Source organism: Triplophysa rosa, linkage group LG16, assembly GCF_024868665.1.
Source record: "Triplophysa rosa linkage group LG16, Trosa_1v2, whole genome shotgun sequence".
Classification (NCBI taxonomy): Eukaryota; Metazoa; Chordata; class Actinopteri; order Cypriniformes; family Nemacheilidae; genus Triplophysa; species Triplophysa rosa.
The window spans coordinates 2,400,325-2,421,371 of record NC_079905.1 but is presented as its reverse complement, the minus strand read 5'-3'; the positions used below and the strand labels follow the sequence as shown (position 1 = coordinate 2,421,371).

At 38.8% G+C, this 21,047-nt stretch overlaps 1 protein-coding gene across 5 annotated transcripts in view; it reads right to left on the bottom strand.

The window, feature by feature from the left end:
- The window catches only part of col22a1 (collagen, type XXII, alpha 1), a 49,007-nt gene that overhangs the window by 17,675 nt on the left and 10,285 nt on the right, over positions 1 to 21,047 (bottom strand). For 3 of the 5 annotated variants that reach the window (XM_057354533.1, XM_057354536.1, XM_057354535.1), the window contains 20 exons: positions 17,352 to 17,432; positions 14,081 to 14,192; positions 13,266 to 13,389; positions 12,698 to 12,973; positions 12,429 to 12,509; positions 11,990 to 12,106; positions 11,395 to 11,439; positions 11,233 to 11,295; positions 10,968 to 11,006; positions 8,211 to 8,264; positions 7,318 to 7,371; positions 7,180 to 7,233; positions 6,974 to 7,027; positions 6,757 to 6,801; positions 4,770 to 4,823; positions 4,584 to 4,637; positions 4,139 to 4,174; positions 4,018 to 4,047; positions 1,788 to 1,841; positions 1,557 to 1,610 (listed from right to left, as the gene is read on the bottom strand). In XM_057354533.1, coding sequence (XP_057210516.1) covers positions 1,557 to 1,610; positions 1,788 to 1,841; positions 4,018 to 4,047; positions 4,139 to 4,174; positions 4,584 to 4,637; positions 4,770 to 4,823; positions 6,757 to 6,801; positions 6,974 to 7,027; positions 7,180 to 7,233; positions 7,318 to 7,371; positions 8,211 to 8,264; positions 10,968 to 11,006; positions 11,233 to 11,295; positions 11,395 to 11,439; positions 11,990 to 12,106; positions 12,429 to 12,509; positions 12,698 to 12,973; positions 13,266 to 13,389; positions 14,081 to 14,192; positions 17,352 to 17,432 — 1,481 coding nt within the window. The remainder of the gene's footprint in view (positions 1 to 1,556; positions 1,611 to 1,787; positions 1,842 to 4,017; positions 4,048 to 4,138; positions 4,175 to 4,583; positions 4,638 to 4,769; positions 4,824 to 6,756; positions 6,802 to 6,973; positions 7,028 to 7,179; positions 7,234 to 7,317; positions 7,372 to 8,210; positions 8,265 to 10,967; positions 11,007 to 11,232; positions 11,296 to 11,394; positions 11,440 to 11,989; positions 12,107 to 12,428; positions 12,510 to 12,697; positions 12,974 to 13,265; positions 13,390 to 14,080; positions 14,193 to 17,351; positions 17,433 to 21,047) is intronic. The other 2 variants (XM_057354537.1, XM_057354534.1) reach the window with 2 other exon arrangements.

The window sequence follows — 21,047 nt, the reverse complement described above, 5'->3', positions numbered from 1 at the left end:
GCACAGAGTACAGTCACGTGATTTATAAAGGGAGGTTTCGTCACCACATACGGCTCTCATTGGGGCGTTTCCGAATGCAAATGACCATGAACGCGAGCATGGCGCTTAAGAACATGTGGGATTTATCAACAACGATTACTTACTGGTGTGTGCAACAACCATATACGCGCGTTTGATAAATAAGGATTTTTTGTACTTAGACACATTCTAAATTTCATTCGTAGGACAAAATATTTAACCTTTTCTACGCACTGTTGATAAATCAGGAACCTGAAGAACATCTACAATTCTTTATCCTTCCGTCCTCCTCTACTAAACCTGGATTTTTCTTTGCTGCAATATAACATGAACGTTAGCAGGATGTTGATCATCGTACAGAAATCACACCATTTCAAAATCACACGAGGCTAATAATAACTAATCTTGTAATCTACAGAAACGTCGTGCGTGTGTGTTTATTTTCCTTTTTTATATTTTGGAGCTGTTTTTATGTGCCAATATTAGTTTTATTCTGCAAGCAAGAGTGCTCACAAAGGAGTGTGAAAACTTTTTCATGATGCAGTCTGGCTTTGAATATTTCCTTTCTTTTGTCTTAATGCGACCCTCGCTTTAATTCGACACCACAGTACTCAACTCAACTCAACTTTATTTATAAAGCGCTTTTACAATTTTCATTGTTACAAAGCAGCTGTACATGAGACATATTGACTATAAGCAAAATAATTAAAGTTGTACCTGCAAAAACAAGAAAAGGTTGAAAACACAGAAGACAGACATACCCACATACAAAACACTCCACACACACAATATGCACACGTACTAACACACATAGACATAGACACACACACACACACACGGATGCGCACGCACACACACACAACACACACACACACACGTACACAGACAAGTATGCACACACACACACACACACACACGCTCAGTGAGAGCACACATTTAGGATAAAGGAGAGAGAAGCACAGGTCAAATATAACAGACTATAAATTCCTATATGCAATATTAATTAAGTAAAACTTTAAGATTCTAAAGCAGCCCCCCCGGTCAGGCAGATAGTGCAAAAACAGTATGCAAACGGTGGCGAGGAACCCAAAACTCTAATCGAGAAAAAAAACCTCAGGAGAACCCAGGCCCAACCAGGGGATTCCAGTTCCCCTCTGGCAAAAGCTGCTGCCTCTGCACAAGCTCCAGAGAACTTGCACAACAAGGCTAAATAAAATAAATAAACTTAATAATAAAATAAGTTATAGTTTAAGATTATCATTAATAATCTAATAGCATTTGAAGTTTTGTGGTGAAGACATGTCAAGAGACCGCGTCCTTCTTTATCCAGCTCTATCATCTCAGCTCTTGTCAGGTCCCCACTTCCCAGGTCCCCACTTCCCCACTTCCCACAGTACACTTAAAAACACCAAATGATGACCAGACCGCACTGAGATGTGCAGTTTCCCGTCGCTACGGTAACTATGGATTACATTCTAGAATGTCTCCATTGAAGATGCACAGGTGAAAGTTTTACAATTGAAAAAGAAAGGCTTTACCCTTTGTCCGTTCTCGCCAGACACTCCGGGCAAACCTTGGGGTCCGGGAGGGCCCTGTGAGATAAAACAAACAATAAACAACTTAAAAATGAATGAACACCAATAGCTGGTAAATCATGCTAAGATAAAATGTTTTGTTTTACATAATGAATCAGATCACATTAAAAATGATGATGTTGAAAAAAACAGTCAACATTAAAATCACAGATTGAAGAAAGACTGTGATCTTACAGGAGGTCCAGGAGGTCCGTCTGCTCCAGGGGGTCCTCGAGGACCAGGGGTGCCCTGAAACAAACACAGAATTTAGAGAACCCGTACATTATACTTAAGCATTTAGTTTGTATCCAAAGTGACTTAAAGTGTATTCAAGCTATATATTTGATCAATGTGTGTTTCCTGGGAATCAAAGCCACAACCTTTTAACTGCAAACACAATCCTCTGTTAAAGGAATAGTTCACCCAAAGACGAAAATTCTGTCTTCATTTACTCACCCACAGGTTGTTCCAAACCTGTATACATTTATTTGTTCTGCTAAACACAAAGGAAGATATTTGGAAGAATGTCAGCAACCAAACAGATCTCATCCCTTATTGACTCCCATAGTATTTATTTTCCCTACTATGGCAATGGGGGATGAGATCTTTTTTTTTTAATGGGGTGACCTATCCCTTTAAAGGGATAGTTCGACCCAAAATGAAAATTCTGTCATCATTTACTCACCTTCGAGTTGTTCCAAATCTGTATAAATGTCTTTGTTCTGATGAACACAGAGAAAGATATTTGGAAGAATGCTTGTAACCGAACAGTTATTGGACCCCATTGACTACCACAGTAGGAAAAATTACTTATGTTTTTTTTGGTTCCGTTTAACACAAAAGACGATACTTTGAAGAATGTATGAAAGCAAACAGTTCTGGGGCACTTTTGACTACCAGTGTACAGGGGTTAAAGCAAAAAAATCCTGAGCCTGAACTTTCTTTCTGAGGGGTTGCTAGAGTAGACATGGTCACATACGCAGGGTTATTTGTCAAACAAAAAAGAACATTGTTTAACCATTATTTCCCTTGAAGCTAACTTGTAACATGCCGTTTTTGAGCGTCTCAGACAGACGTTGATGGTATGCCATGTGTGTATGGACCACAGAATGACTCGAAAGAAGTGGGGGCATAATTATAACCCACAAAACCATAGTTTTATGCAGTTATGGTATGTAAAAACATAGCTTAACATACCAAATTCAACCTATTCATCAAAATAAAAATCCTACTTTTTAAAAAGAAAACAAATAAGGCTCAAATTTTTTGGCCTATTGAAGGTGGCATTTTGAGAGCAAAATAAATTGACCAGATCTATGATTAATTTTGTACTCTACTAAACTATTTTGTGCTCTAGTAGTAATTTAATCGTTAGTTTCATAGGTATTAACGGTGATGATATGGCACAAGTCACATCCACAACACATAGTAATGAGATCACAGTTGGTCAAAGCAGGTTAGCATAAATGAGCCCTCAAAAAAGCAAAAGTGATCACCTTTTTGAGTTCGGTTTTTTTATAATAATTAGTGGGGGCAGATTTATTTTTATTTTCCATTTTTAAACTCCTACTGGCAAATTTTGCACTACAAACTGTGAAACGAAAACAATATAAATTCCTATTAAAGCCACAAAGGTTACGGAGTCAGCAGTGAGTGCTTCTCTTGAGTCATATCAACCACATAGAATAGAAGGAATATTAGGCTGATCAGTTTTCTTTCTCAACTTTTTACGCTCACTTCAGACAAAAACGACCATGTTTATGACTTAACTCTGTGAGATAGGTGCAATGAGCTGTGAAAAAGTTTGAAAATGATTTAGACGCTTTAGAAATCGATCCTTGATCTCTCAATTGCAGTTAGCGTGCGCAGAAGCGGAGGTCTGATTAGATGATTTGCCGAAACAACACAACGTTATCGATCTTTATGTCACAGTCTCCAATTTGTGTATGTCATATTTGTCATGATGGACTTAAAAGCTTCCCTCCTTGCTAACGTCACGTGACGTCTCCACTCCGGCAACCAAGACCTGCCCCATTTTAATTCTGATTGGCTAGTAAATGTTGTTTGATTGAGAGTGATCGCCGTGTTCCTCTCATACCATTGGTAGGCGAAATTATGAACTCGAACTGATATCAATAAGCTTTTTAAATGTAATCTTTTTTTAAAGTAAATATTTTTTTCCGCAGTCAAACGCCGCAAGCCGAAACTTTAAGCCCTGGGTGTATTTTTTCCTGCTATGGTAGTCAATGAAGTGTTTGGTTACAAGCATTTATCCAAATATCTTTCTAAATTTATACAGGTTTGGAACAACTAGAGAGTGAGCAATTCATGACATCATTTTCATTTTTGGGTGAACTATCCATTTAAGCTACAAAGTACTTGAAGGAAGTAAAGTCGATGTTTTCCTGACAGACCCTGTACTTACAGTTTCCCCCTTCAGGCCATCCAGTTGAACCTGTAGAAACACACAGATCAGACCATAAGGAACACAGACAAAACCGGATTCATTCAGTCATTATTCAGTAAATGAATACTAAAGGTATTACCGCATCTCCAGGAATTCCAGGAAGTCCTCTCTCTCCCTGTCCAATAAAACAAACCAACCAACCAACCAACCATTATAAGGTTTCACAGAGATGTATGACCATATATTTGCTAATGCAATTATATTAAAATATGAGACGACAGCTTCCTATAAAGATAAATGTAAGTTGACACTTCCTGAAAGCAGAACACAGTTGCCAGCCCCAAGCTTTAGAACGTTGGATTCCTATCATATCCTATTTATGTATACGTTATTATGTCTATTAATATTGGTATCATCTTTTTTTCATATACTATTTTCTGTAGCAATGCTTGCTCAGTCTAAGCAAATCAGGCCTACATTTCACCGTATGTTGTGTCCTGTGCAAAAGCGGGTACAGCTGGTGACAAAAAGAAATACACCCTTTGAATTTCAGACCTTAAGCACAACAGAAAGTGTCTTTATACCCTTTCTCCCTTGACTCCACTTGTACCAGGAGCACCGGTTAACCCTTTGAGACCCTGTAGAGAAAAGCAACTTTGAATTAACTCATTTGACTTGAAATACTGATGTCCGCTTTCATTCTACATACAGCACACACACAGCTACGAGATGATAAATTATATACATTACACAGCTCTGTGAATACTTACATCTTTTCCTGGAACTCCAGATTTTCCTGGAAACCCATCTAGACCTGGATCACCCTAAATAACATATGAAGAGGCATAATGCAATAAAAATATATACTGTATGTACGGCATGATCATAGACCTCCCAATGTCAGAATGCCGCTCGTATTTCTCAAAGAACATCTCGAAAAAGCATTATAATAGTCCATGCGTTTTCTTCTGCATCTGTGATCCAACACAGAAAATGACTAGTGTTTTGAATTTAGAATTGTGCGTTCTACAAAACTCCAGTTTCAAAGTATCTATTTCTTAAATGATGTGCTTGTCTGCACAGGTGCTTTTTGTCTTAAAAAACAGTCTGGTTGCAGGAAACCAAATGACGGGGGGTCAGAAAAACTACTGTAACATAACAACTCCAGAATGTTTTGACAAATGTGCAATACATGCGGTCTGCCATCCCTCCTGTTTTAGGTCAGGAACTTATACCCCACAATTTATATACCAGATACCAGACGGTATATACCAGATGGTAAATGAGTTGGTTTGAAATATTTATGTTTAAGTCATGGCCATTGCTGTTCAAAGGAAAGGCAATACTCCCAACAGCGTAATCCAATATTTCCTATTGCAAAAAAACAAAAAAACATGTACTTATTCCAAAATCTAAATCTTTTTATTTCAGGCCATTGGATTATCCCTTAAAACTCATCCTTGATTATGCAAAATGGCATTTTTTTCTTTTAAAAAAGTTCTTTATGCTCTAAAACGGCTTTATTTGGTGTGTAGGAGAACTCAGACAACAGAGAAAAGGGATTGCATAAACTGCTTAGACTAGTTTTACAAATTAGTCGTCTGATTTTTTTTCTTCAAGACTGGTCGTAACTTCTTCAAGTCAGTTAAATAAAATGTAGATTGGTCTAATTAAAATATGAAAAGTAAAACTGATAAGTCTTAACTAATTGCTAGTCTGTGAAAATAGTTAAGACCGAGTCTAAAAGAGATACTTCACCCAAAAATGAAACTTCTGTCATCATTTACTCACCTTCGAGTTGTTCCAAATCTGTATAAATTTATTGGTTCTGATGAACAAAGAGAAAGATATTTGGAAGAATGCTTACTGTATATTCAGACAGATTTTGCCCCCCATTGACTCCCATAGTAGGAAAAATTACTTTATCTTTTTTTTTTTGTTCTGTTGAACACAAAAGGCATTTTGAAGAATGTAGTACAGCAAACAGTTCTGGGGCACTTTTGACTTTTTTTCCTACTATGGGAGTCAATGGGGGGGCAAAATCTCTCTGGTTATAAGCATTCTTCCAAATATCTTTCTCCGTGTTCATCAGAACAAAGACATTTATACAGATTTGGAACAACTCGAAGGTGAGTAAATGATGACAGAAGTTTCATTTTTGGGTGAAGTATCACTTTAACTTAGCGGCTAAGTTTATGCAACTGGCCCCAGTTATGTGCTGTGTGAAACTGTTCTGAAATCAGTCTCTACGCCCACACATGACAGGAAATATGGAGTCTGCATCAACAATCTGTTTGAGTTATTACACACTCGCTCACATGAATATTCCCTGTGTAGTGTTCAAGGCTGACAGGTAGCCTGCATGCAGCGCTGCGTGACCAATTTGGGTTCAGTGCAAGTTATTCCGATGCAACGGAACAATCAACAAACGTCAACCAGAAATGTTGTCTCGGGCCCTGGAATGAATGTACTTCAGATGCAATGTACATGTTCTGAGGAAAAAGTGAGCTGCGTTTGTGGACATTTCGAAGTGTTTTCTAGTGTGTTCTGAGTGACTTTACTGGACCATGTTAGAAGAACCCAGACACATGTTTCAGTGATATTCTGATGTCTCGATACGGCTCAGGCCATGGAAATTGAAATCTCAGTAATGAACTAGAATTTTCCAGTGGGAAATTTCTGGAGAGCTTAATTTTTCTTTGATGTAAAACATATGAAAAGAGACTGGTTTGATTGACAGGTGTCAATCATTCTTACCCGATCTCCAGACAATCCCTTTTCTCCTTTTATTCCTGCACTGCCCTGAGGAAAGAAAACATACTTGTAAGATGTTTTAGACTCGGTAGAGAAACACATTCTGTGCCGTTCTGCACAGCCGTAGTAATATAGTACGACAAAAGCAGCAATAAAATTTCAGTCCGTTTATAATGACATAATTATCGGTTTTACAAGATTAAACGCATGCCATACTTACAGAGACCCCCTGAGGACCTGGCTTTCCTGGAGGACCAGAATCACCTTGGAAACCCTAAAAAAAACAGGTAAAAAATATTTAATCACATTAAAAGATATTCCAAAAGAACATCTAGTACAGGTGCAGAATTGAACAATGGTTAACAAAAATCATGGCTATTTAATACTTAGTGCCAATATGATTATTATTCCTATGGATTGATTTACCTTTGGTCCGAGGGGCCCAGGTAACCCAGCTTCACCTGTAAGTCCTTGCCCACCCTGTTTATCAACACAAACATGACATAAGAGATCAAAACAACTTACAAAACACTTACAGAACACAATCAGGGTTCTGTTACTCACTCTCTCTCCTTTATCACCATGCTTTCCAGCCAGACCCGGTAAACCATCTAAACCCTGAAATAAGACAAAACAGCAAAATTTAAGAGATCACATGATGTTACAACAAAAAAACATTTCATGCTATATCAACACATCAAAATCTTTTCTTAGGGATTCAATAAATATTAAATTAAAAGAATGCTTATAAAGTATATGAGACTTTAAAGAGTAAGTATTAGTGTCCTTAAAATGACATTTCATGAAGTGCGTAATGTTGCTGTGTGTGAATGTCAGCAGTCTGCCAAGTTGTAAAGCCGAAAGTGAACGAATAACAAAGTTATTGGCTTGAGGAATAAAGGAGTCGACTCTGAATCACGCGAACGAGTCGTCGGTCGTTCTAATTTCAGTTCCGTGTCAGATTTGCGTCACTCTGTGTAATGCCCGCCAACGTTCCATTTGCGACACTGTGACGCTGTACACGGTAGACCAATCACAGACTAGACCATCTGACCAATCAGATCAGAGTAGGCTGACAGAAAGGAGGGGATTGGACAGATGAATCGCCGAACGAATCTTTGAGAGTCAGTCAAGAAGTAAGGTAATAATAACTGCCTATTATTAGAAAATGAAAGTGTTTTTACACCGTGTATGCGTGAAGTTGTTGTTGGACACAAAATTGGGACCCTAAAAATCACAAAATATTTACTCTTTAACATTGTGTTCATACGACGTCATCCAATCAACGTCATCCAACTGATTACATTTTACAAGCACAAGTTTTCACAATTCCTTGACACAAGTAATTTATGACAATAGGTAAATACAGTTTTTATAGGGTACTGTTGCCCTTTCCAATATGGTGGCCTGATTGACTCAAAATCAGCTATTTATTGTTTTTATTAGATGTTTCTTACTCTCTCTCCCCTGTTTCCTCTGGCTCCGGGTTCGCCCTGCTCACCTCTGTCCCCCTGTGGAGAGAAAGAAAACATCAGCAGAGTCTTTGTAACAGTGACACATGACGTCTGGACACGGCCACGTGTGGATCTGTAACCGATGTTATGAGCATAATTGCAGGGGTCAATGAGTGTGAAGCCCTGTCATTTTTTAATTCAACCTCATGTCATGAACTCCTCTAATGCATCTGTGGATGTAAAAATGTTTGTGTGTAAAAAAACAAGAACATTTCGCCACAAGATTAACTTCAAAACTGTAACTGGGAGACATGATCAACAAACCACCGAACCTTAAAACTGACAGTCTGTTATTCTCTATAATATGATTCGGAGACATAATGGTTTTAAAAATCACACATGGGAAAACAAAATTACAACCCTATAACCATAATCCATTCCTTCTTTCTTTAAACGTTTCTGCTGCAGGGTTTAAGAAGGGCTGGAGACTATTCCAGCAGCTCGGGCCGCTGGCAGAATAAACCATGGACAGAGCCGGTCCATCACAGGGCAGACGACCACAATATGACAAGACCCAAAAAATCTCAGATATAAGCAAACTTTACAGGTGAACACAAGAAATATCGCTAATGATAAAACATCACTAATGAATACTGCGGAAGTCTTTCCTCGTGACTTTCAGATGTTATCCACACTGCAAGTAAACTCCTGATAATATGAGTATTAAAAAGTACAAACGCATCTATGACCTTTTTATGACACCAGCCTGAAATTTTCACTTTGATGAAACCAAACAATAACTGACAAACATCATCGAATAAAAGTGATATAATTCTGATAAAAACATTATAATATGACAAGAAACCACATGAACAAATCTTTCATCACTGTTATATATTTGGTCAAATGACCAGGACAATGCCAACATTATCTAAATGTTCTCTTTAAAGAGTCAAATACAACAAAATATGCAAATACAACAAAATGCCACCACAGTTGCAGCCTCTTAACAGTGTAAACATGGCTCATGCTCACAAGCTTTAATGTCTGCAAATATACATTGTGTGTAAATATAGTATGATGGAATTTTTATTTTTAAGCTATTTGTATCGAGAATGTTAACACAGGGTTCCCACTCTAAGCCAAATGTCAAATTTCCTGACTTTTCCCTGACTTTCACTGACTAAAAAGTTGAATTTCCATGACCTATAATGAATGAAACCCAGTCTTTGAAGGTGTCGTTTTTTCGCCAAAGCGAAAGAGCTACAGGTGACTGCATTTGACTTTAGTGATTAGTGAAGATAACCATAACAATACGCAAAAATGTGTAAAAAAAACACAATCAAAAATACAGTATAGAAAAACTACATTTTGATAAATGGAAACTAAAATTTAAAGTGACAAACAAAAAATCCCAAAATATATAAAATTCCATGATATTCCAAAAAAATTCCATGATCCGTGGGAACCCTGTTAACAGAGTTTTAATCTCTCAATATGGCAGAAAGCCGAGCATCATTAGAGCCAGAACAGCAAAACCTATAATACAGATGTCATTTACAGAAAAGTGTTCAACACAATGAAGAGGACATGGAACAAGAGAGTACAAGACATTATGTCAGGAGAGAGGTGGAAAAGAATCACAGGCCAGACTCGAACCAGTGACCCTGAATGAGCGCCAGGGCTCAACACCCAAAGCCAAGACAACAAGGGTTAACAAAACGACCATGTCAGACAGTTTGAAACAGACAGACAGACAAACACCTCAAACACAAACATGCGTTTGCGGCATCATGCGGTTTAACCAGCCAACTCCTCAGTGTGTTACTGACTAACTGACCAATAACATTTACACACGTGTGAGTACTCACAGGTTTACATAAATACACAAACACACTGACACACAAGAGCCTACAAACAAACACAAATACAGAGGATATTAACCATGCATAATGCACAATAATAACAACCTTGAACAGTGCTTCTCAAAACTTTCCACAACAATGCTAAAGTCATAAATGGTTGCCAGAATGTTGCCTTACAGTTGCTAGGTGTTACCTAAATATGGCTCAGCTCCTCCCCCATGCATGTCTACGAGATTTTGATAGTTTTTCAGGCAATCATAAGTCTTATTATTTTGAAAAATAAAAGCACGGGATGGGACAGCAAACACATTTGCTGTTTCCAGACGCTTACAGGAAATTCCACCGAGCCGTTTTGCATGCACAGACATTTTTCTTGTGGGCGTCGACTGGCATCTAAATTTGTCTGAATAGCGAGTCCAATGGAAATCTCAAAATAAGACTTCCTACTTGACATGACTGTGGCATAAAAACATGCATCACAGCATTTATGAATATTGCGATGCAAAATAGACATGCTACACGTACATTTATGAGCAACATTTCAATGCATAAATATTTAAAGTTATGCTTCTGTGACTGATAGAGGTTTATTATTAAAACCCTGAAATCTGCTGAAAGTGGGTGTTCTCTGCACTGACTTGTTCTGCATATCCTCTGAGGATAATTCCACTGTTTAAAATATAGCAATTTTATGTTCAGTAATTTCTCCTTTCTTAGAGCTGTATGATAGGAGTGTGCTTTTAAAATATTCGCTCTTGGATGCATTTAATTGGAGACTATAAAAACATGCAAAAAGTTGACACAAAAACACACACTTGAACAAACACACACACAAGGACAGACAGTAATGTTTGGTCTAGCTTGAGGAGTTGGGCTGGTAAATTCATGATCTTACCTTTTCCCCTCTATCACCTTTGATAGAGACAGCCTCACCCTGCAAATAATCAATCAACATGGATCAATTATTGTCCAGGACCAGACAGAATGAAAGAGATAAATCAATATCAAACTTAATCGGTAAATCTGTTTTAATGCAAACTTCATTAAAAAAACCTCCATATCCTAATCCCGAGTTAGGTTGTTAATACTAAATGTAACACTCATCTAAAAAGTTTATGTGTATTTAGGAAGCATTATAATTGATGATGTAAATGCCGTACACGCTCTCCTCTCTCCCCTTTGAGTCCTGGTGGTCCCTCAGGCCCTTTGAGACCAGGATCACCCTGTAAATATACAGTTTACCCATAAAAAAACCCATTGGAAATTCATCCAATGATGAGCAAATGACACTCCAAGGTATATCATATTTAATGTCTTGTAACCTTTTCACCCTTGGGCCCCATGACACCCTGTGGGCCTGTCTGACCCTGTAGAAAGGGAAAGATTGAGAGAGATGGAGAAAAAGAGCGATATGAGAGAATGCATTTTGAAATAAAGCGGTCAGAAGAAAGTATACAGGGAATGCATTGCAAAATAAGTATCAATGCATTACAAAAGAAAGTTTGATTTTAAAAGATGAATATCTAGCCTTATGTCTAAGAGTCAGGTGACCGAAATTACTACCGCACAGGAATTCAGATTCAATGACAAATATTCTTTAAAAATGTAATTGAAATAGCACCTTGCATGTTTTTAGAAATGTGCTTAAATCTGGTGGACAAATATATATATTTTATAAGTGCCGATACTTAGTATTTAAAAATACAATATCAATATATTCTACCAAATTATTTCGAGAAAGTTATTGGGACTTTCTGGCATCCATTTTTTACATCTTATGAACTGTAAATAACTTTGGCGACTGAACAGTTTCATTAGGCTGACATTCAACTTTTAATATAATCCAAAGGCAGTTCGGTCCTCTTTTACACTGACATGTGTTGCATGATCTAGTGACCTTTGACCTGAAGGTCTTACCCTTTCCCCTGCGGGACAGGAGCAGTTGACCGTGGCTGGTTTCTGCTGTTCAGCACTGGTGGGTTTTGGGGTGGGCAATGGGAGAGGGGGGGCCTCGGTCACCAGAGTTTGTTCACACTAAGCGGAAAACCAAACGAGGGGAGGAAAAGGAAATGCAGTGTGTTACGAGAGAGAGGAGAGGAAGAAGAAACGAATTATACCGATCCACTCCAGACATATCAGAAACGCAGAATTCCAAAACAGCTCATGAATTCACAAATATTTGCTGACGACGGATACCCCAACGAATCCAGGAATGATTTTCATCACTTTCAAAAGACAAAAAACCTTTGAGAAGATTCTCACAAAATCCAGATGATGCATTTAATTTTTTTTCTTTTAGACATAATAATGGAAGAATAGTTGTCTGTGTATGTTTGTGTTGGACGAAGGTACTTACAGGAGCACCAGGAACATCGCAACATGTCTCCTGCTCGGCCTGTTTACCGTCACAGTAGATCACCATTCTTTGGAGATCAAACTACCGAGGTCAGAAAGATAACCGATTTTAGCTTTGTGAACATACAAACATGCTGAATGACAATGTCAGTTTCAACTATAAGCTAAACAGAAACGTCAGCTAACCCAACTGACACCATCGGTTGACCAATGCGGTTATACCTAAACGAGAAGGATTGCTTAGATTGCATCTCTGTTCACAACACTTACGTCAATCGGTACGCTGTCGTAGACTCTCTTTCCGATGACGGTCTTTCCCTGGATATCAATATCCTCTCTGTCCTCGATGGGCACCGTCTCAATGTGTTTGCAGTCCAAGAAGAGCGACACAGACTTGGAGTCCACCCTCATTCCGATCTTATGCCAGTTACGGTCAAACAGGTCGTCCACTTCTGGGTTCTTAAAGACGGCCCGGACCGCATCCTTAGTCAGACCCACTGCATTGTACTCCACCGCTCTGTTCTCGCCGTCCAGACGGATGGAAACCTGAGGAATGCTGTGATTTTAGCTGGACCTAATTCATTACAATCTATGATACTTAAAACTATAATTTTATTCATTTTTATTCAACAAACAAAGTGGGTTTTGCTGGATTGATCAACCAGACTGTGACCATTTTTTATGAAGTACCAGGCCCAAAGAACCCCTCATGTTTAACCACAACATGGCCTGTTATGTCCATCAGGGAAAGAGTAGAACTGTGAAAGTCTGAAGAGGAAACATCTTAAATTCTCATTTGCCCCTGTGGCTGTTGTTTCCAGCCCAGAGCAGCACACACCTGCGGGATGCCGTATTTGTCATAGACCTGCCACAGGTACCAGTTATCCTTACGAGATGTTTTCCTGAACTTAAATGTTGTCACAAAGGCATATTCATCGGGTAGACCTTGAGATAACACATCTCTGAAACACAGCAGGAGAAAGAAAGAAAGAAAGAAAGAAAGAAAGAAAGAAAGAAAGAAAGAAAGAAAGAAAGATGTATTATAATTCAAATAAAAGCATTAAAAATGTATATTAAAAATTTTAAACAGACAATAACTTAGTATGGTAATAAAAGTGTACATTTAGCAGAATTTGTTAAAAATGATTTCAAGGAATCATTCACCCTTTTATTATGTAATGACCTTTATGCCGTTTGGGGTGATTCACTCCTTGAAGTCCCCGTGAACCGGAAGTTGCGATCGTTTTTACTTCCATATCCTGACGCATTTTTGAGTGAAAAGGAATTTCTAAGGAGAAAATTAGTGGGCGTGGCTTGCGTTTTTCACTGCGAATTGATTGGATGTATAAAAGCAGCCGTGGCATTTTGAAATGAAACTTCAATGAAGTTTTTGAAATGAAACTGCAGCAGACTGACTGTTGAAGGGGAGGAGTTAGCGGATGCTCCGCCCAAGCCGTCTAATTTACGTCATGTCAGATGGATAGTCATTTCAGGGCGGAAGTGCATTTTCAGATTTTAATTTAAGATTATGTGGGTACATGAATTTAAAAAAAGTCCCACATTGATAAGCTATTTACTATAAACGCTGCAATATTTCATGAAAAAATAAGAATTGTCATTTTTAATTTCACTGAGACTTTAAATATGACCTACTCTGTTTTTTGGACAATGGGCATGGTCCCGAGCCTCACGTAGGGGGTCTGACCAGGCTCAAACTTCTCCCCCAGAAACTCTCTCACATTGAAGTATTCCATCAAATCAAAACCTAAGATAGGCAAAGAAAAGAAACCATAAGTATTTTAGGCGAATGAAGAAAACTTCTTAACATTCTAAATGAAGGCGTATATTCAACTTTGACCGCTAGATGGAGCCAATAGGATGAAAAACAGCAAACTAGACGACGTCTACTGGACAAATGACCCAAACAGAAACTTGAAAAATGTTCTTTTCCTGGACTAATTAGGGCATTTTACAGAAATACAGAAATTTTACTGCACCTACATGCGTATGTCTCATCTCCAGTCCCAAAATGTAACGTTATGTCATATATTACAGTTCATGGGATATTGATCGGTTTAGCAGTTTGCTATAGTGTCCTTTTTGTGTGTGAACAGAACAGAAAAGACCAAAATCCCGCGACACAGCACTTAGAAAACGCAGAGAAATGCATAAATGAGAAACTGATGAGACCATTAGGCCTATATCAAACAGGTTATTTCACAACATAACAGGATTTTAAATAAAAAAGTACCCATGCAGAGAATTAGTCACAAAAGGCCGTAAAGCCAGAATCCTCTGCACATTGTAAACGGGAATTTTCACTGACGCGTTTTTTTACATTCATTCAAGGACGCTTGCGCTGCTCACGATGTGGATTGTGGGATTTACGTGGGACGGCGAACGCGTTGAGGGCGACACTTTGTGGTTAGACTCTTGCAGTGATTTGAACCGGTTAAAGCTCCCACGAGAAAGTAAGTTATTTTTTTAATATCTTAATTATTCTTTCTATATAAATACAGAGCAACAATTAAAATATGTCAAATATACAAATGTTTTCATCAGAGTTTCAGAAGCAACAATGTCACAAATTGAGCTCAGATGGCTGTTATTGGGTTTAAAAATACAAAATTTATATTACCAAAATTACCCAGTGTGTTAAAGTGATTTCACATGATCCTCTGGTTTTAAAATGGACCAGCACTTATCTAGTTGGTCACCTGTCTTTCAGTGTTCATATGGTTCAACCTACTGTTAAGTAACTAAACATGTGGCTCACTTAAGCCATACTCAAAAAGTAGGACCAAAAAATGTCATTGTTTTAAATAGTGGAAAGTGGAGTTCTGTGTTTGGAAATCAGTCTTATTAATAAATGCTTCAGATCTACACCCAACCAGCCATTAAACTGCAGCAGATGTTTAAAAAACAACCTTTAATGTGCAATTATGTCACTAGTGCACGTGCGTGTTTGTGTGCGTGCATGTGCGTGTCCACTGCGTAAACTGAGGTTTGCAGTCTTGGCTATCTACCAATTACAGTGGCCAAACCAGGGCACTCCTTTAACCAATACATAATCTGTTGCCATGGCAATGCCATCAAACCCCTGGGTGTTGCCTTTTGAGGGAACTTAAAAGTCACTCTTGCAACAGACTGATGCTGGTTGAGTAAAGCAGTGTCGTGTGAAGCATCAGTTTAATGTGGTAAAAGAAACATTTATTTTTTCTAGAGTGTATATGAGCCCTCTAGGGGTCACTTAAAGAGACCACTTTCACTTGATGAGTACTTGCTAGTGTGTTGTTTACCTCAGACAGGTGTGTTCATGTCGCCCAACAGAGGTTCTTATAAACAGTCTGGAGAGAACGTTTATTTGAACTGAAAGAAGTCGTTTAACTTGGTGGTAATGTGAGATCTGTGCGTGAGACGTCTTGTCTAGGCCGCGCTAGTGTGTGTGTGTGTAGAAATAGGACAGTAACAGGTGGTTAAGATCACAGAAAGCAGATATTGTGTTAACAGCCAAGAAAAAAAATACAGTAATATAAACAGACCAATGGCACTTCATTTTTCTCTTGCCGTACAACAACTTCTGTGGGATACAAAGGTGTTTCAGTTTTTTGCTTGAATTTGTAGATTCTTGCCATCTTATACATTAAGTGAAAGCTTTTTCCAGGTGTAATTTGAGCGCTTGTATTTATTCATTCGTTCGCTTGCTTTCACACCTTGTGTCACTCATTTCAGCTGTTTATGTTTCACCAGCTCATTTTCATCATGTTGTTTGTCTGTGCGTCTCCATGCGTGAAGCTTAACTTTCTTCCCGCAGCGTATTAAGGCCTGGAGGAGCCTCGCATGAAGAGAGGGATCTGTAATTTGGACCTGGCAAGTGAAAGCGTATAATCAAGCCTGAGTTTTATTTTAAACGGTGATGGAGAGAGAGGGGAAGGCCGGGCCGGTTCTGCGGCTCAGCGCACATGAGAGCATCTTTGATCCGGGCACACAACCCGGCTATCGTCTGGCTACAAGCCCTCTTTGAGGAACGATGTCACCGCATGAAAATGCTACGACATTGTGCGTCAGCGTGTGACAAACATTTTGGTTAAGCCAAAAGGTGGTTTGCTAGTCTTGGTTGGTTTAAGCTGGTCTTCCAACCTGGTGTGCTGGTTTAGCAGGGAACTCAAAGTGAACATTCAAAGAAGTGTATTCATTGTTGTTACGTCTATGCATCATATGGACGCCTTTAGGTTCATGTCTCAACCTGCACATTTTTTGAAGATCCAAAATGTTATTTAAATGTAAAAAAAAAACTTTGAGATCTTATGAGAATGTCCTTTTTTACACTTTTCATTTCACGATGCATTTGGAAAACATCTCCATCAAAATTCATTCGATTTATGTCTTAATCTTCATGAGTTTATAAACCGGACCATCACAGTTTTGTCCTTTTTTCCAGAAAATCTCCAGACTGTATGGTCATCTTCTGGCACAGGTAAGATTGAGTTTGTCTGTCTCACTCCTGGTCTGTTTTTTTACTTTAGGTGAATGAATTTGCGTGGGAGTCTCGCGGAGGAACTCAGAACCCCCTGAAGACCCAAACACAACATCCTCCAAATCTGTTTTACCGCTACATAACTCCACATTTCTTAGAATAGAAGTGGGTGAAAGATCTCTCCTTTCTAAATCTCTAAATGTCTTGCTCCAAGCAAGTCTTGTGTTGTAAAACATGAAAATCCTTGTGGAAAAGGCGGCTTTATTTTAAGTCCAAAAGTACTTGTAGTTTGTGGTATTAATAAAATACTCCGATTAATACTTGAAATGAGAAAACCAAAGGCACAAAATGAAATCTGTGTACTGTGTAATACATAAAAAATGACGTTTCTGTAAACTGAATGTTTTTCCTTTCAAAACAGAAGATCAGAAGAAAAGGTGACGTTACCTGGGACCTCCGTCTGTCCAGCACTGGTGCTGTTCGGCCGGAATCGTCCCGACTGGACCTTCATGTTGGGACACAGGACATCTGCAAAGACAAACACAGCATAGGTGAATATATTTTTGGACGGCAAACCTTGGTTTTTAGGACGTCACAGCACTCCACAGTGTTTGGATTATGGGGTTATTTATTCCTAAAGTTAGAGAATATTTTCAGTCGTTTTTGAGGTGACTCTCACACATTTAGAAATACTTTATTTATCTGCTTTATTAAACAGGGTTTCTTGACAGTGGATGCATTTTCTAAACATCTGGTTTTATATAAGCAGGCTTCATCATTCATTCATATTGTTAAAAACTCTTATTTATTCTGGTTGACATATTATTGTACAAATTCTAGGTGCACAAGAAATCTAGTGCCAGTAGCAAACTATTATTTTTATTACAAATGTGACATTATGAGCACGGCCATAAATATAATGTAAATGGATGTAAAAATCATTGAGTGGGATACACATTCTGTGACCTTTTCACGCGGACAGTTTCTCTTTTGTTTCTCAGAGCTGTGCAGAAAGATAATTCGCAGATGAGATGTCTTTTATATCTTAATTGCTTTTCCTAGAGAGCAGCACGATTAAATGGAACACACGTGGAGAGCCAGACATTTCACGTACTGTATGTCTCCTTTAGAGTTTCTGAACTCTGAAAAGTTCAACCAAAAGTTTGAGATTTTGATATGAACTCAAGCAATTCTCACCAATCCTTCCCCAATAAAATTGTCTTCATTAAACCATCATTTCAAGAACATTGTACTTTTACTATATGTCAAGTACAGCATCAACTTTGTCTTTGATGTTTCGCCTAAAAACATCTGAGATGATTTATTACATGCACAAAAAAAATCATCTTTGTCTCTGATGTTTTTTCTCATAATCCTTAAAGATAAACGTCTGCGACTAAGTTGACACTTCAATGCAACATACAGTAACTAAAAACACACGTCTCCTGCCTTCTGAAAAAGCAATAAAATGTTTCTGTTTGAAGAGGTTAAAGATTTTACCGGCGTTTGAAGGAAATGAACAGTTGTGACTTACTGTAACACAATCCATCTTCCTCTGTCTATGTGAAGACAGACTGTTAGAGGATCTATTTCATCTCTACCGGAGACGACAGGGTGGCGTAACTAATGACTCCAGGACATTGGCACATGGAGATGGAGTTTTGCTTGAGTATACTGGGGTGCTGATAATTTAGGACGTACAAACGGGCAGATTTCAAATGCCGACGCATAGCTAATGAAAGACGTGGTGACAGGAGGAGAGCCTGCACCGGCAGACTTCCTTTACTACGGTATTTGTGATGGGAATGTGCTATTTGCAGAGAGGATCGTGCTAGTGCCAAGCAGTTATGTTAATATTAGCCTCCTGGATGTGTTGTTATTGTTTTGTTTAGTTTTTGGCCTTTTGTTCGGGAGAGAAGGGAGAGGAGATCGATGGGATTTCTTCATTATTTACGAACAATATTCCATAAAAATATTCAAAAAACCCCAAAAATGTGTTTAAAAAAATGTTATGTCGTGAGACATTGACTGTAGAGATGCACCGATATATCGGTATCGGTCGATAAAAGCAATTTTACACACTAGACCGATATGAATAATGAATTTGTGCTCGGTATATGTTAAAAAACATCAACAGTTTGATGTTCAATATTAATGATTATATGAATTAATAGCATTAAGAAAGTTAGGAAATATGCATTTAATATTCAGAATCGTTATCGGCAGATATCACTCGGGTATCAGTGGAGAAATTTTGTATTGGTGCATCTCTAATTGACATGATATGATATGTGGTGCTTTTATAATTTTTCAACAAAGAGCTGCATATTTACTCTACTAAAAATAATATGTTTATGTATTTTTTTTAAATAACAGCAATGACATGAAGAGCAAATAAAGGTGAACTCTTCGTATTCGTATTGCTTGTTGTTAATGAAGTCTGATGCCAAGATTACAAAAAACTGTACCTTGTACCTACTGTAGATTAGCTCAGCTTCATCTGTATATGATGATTATGGGCATTATCGTACACCCGGCGCAATTCAGCGCAAGGCGCCGCGCAAGTGTTTTTGCTAGTTTCAGCCCGACGCAGTTCTCAAAATAGGTGTGTTCAGGCGCATTGTTGGCGCGTTGCTATTTTGAGGAACTGAAAATGGACTGCGCCATAGATCAACTCAAACCTGGCGCAATATGTTTTTGGTTATTTAGAGAGCGATTTAGTAATGCGCCTATAGGCGGGTGAACAACGCGCGTACATTCTTCTTATTACATACAGAGGGACGCACATCAGCACACAAACATGCCCAAATATGAAAAATAAATGGATTACAATGTAAAAGATTATTATTGTGTAGATAAAGAAAAAAAATTCGGCTTGTCCTGTGGATGGTCTGCTCGCTCGCGCTCTTTAACCTCGCGCACGAGCAGATGCACCCAGTCTTTGCTCTTGCAAATTCCGCCGTGTATATAGCTAATCCGCCATGGCACGAATCCAACTGGGTCTTAAAGGGAATGGGCAGGGGCGGACTGGCATTGGCCGCTTAGACGGACGTATTATAAATGCGAATGCACGCAACGCGAATGCAAAAGACACGTATGCATGCACCCCTCCCCCCCAAACCACCCCCCCCCGTCGACAGATTCGGTGGAGGGCCACCACAAAAAATGCCAGGGCCGATTTTTCTTCCCAGTCCAGCCCTGGGAATGGGAGATGAGACTCTAACTGGTTTACTGTACGTTTTGCCCAAAACACACCCATGACTCGGGACAACCCGTTTAGACCATGCGCCGGGCGCGCTGACCGTTTCTCCCATCCTTAAACTAGCAAAAGTGGATTCGGACACGTCCTAAGTGCACTTGCGCCCTGGGCTTTAGACCATGCGCTTAGATCGTTAAAATAGAGCCCTATGTGTACTGAGTATTTTGGAATATTTTGGACCTTTGGGAATGAAAGTAAGTATATGATGTTAGTTATTTCGAGGAAAACATTTAAACATTCAGGAGTTTTGCTGAACTCCCTCATCATAACAACAAATCCATATAATTTATTCCCATGACAGAATATTAAACAAATTGATGCCACAATACCATTGATTACATGATTTTAATGTCTTTTTTTTGTGTGTCTTTATCTCTCTCTCCCACACACATGCTCTTGGCATGAAGCAGGCAGACGGCCAGACCGCAGCGGCTGATCGCGTCCCTGACAATCATGTATGATCAGACCCTGTAATTTTCGTTAATCGCTCCTATAAAAAGCGCTTTGTAGCGCTTAAGTGGCCTCGGCCTCGTACTGTTCCACTTTACAGAGGCTGGGTCACTCGACACAATTACATCTCTGTTTGATACAGCCCTTGGCATACTCTCCCAAAACCCCACACCCCTGCCGCGTGTCCCTGCCCTGCTCCAAACATCAGCCCTCCCGACCACAAAAACACTCCCGCCCGGGGATAAAGAAAGGTTGAGGAATAAGCACCTGGTTGACTATTTATGTATATTTAAGTATAACTGCGTGTGCCAAGTACAGTTGAGACACAGTTCAGCTAAATTATGTTGTCTATGCACAAGTAAAAAAAAGATGCATGTTCACTGACCCTCAACTTTCCTAATAAAGAAAAAAATTTAAGTCCACCTCTAACCACA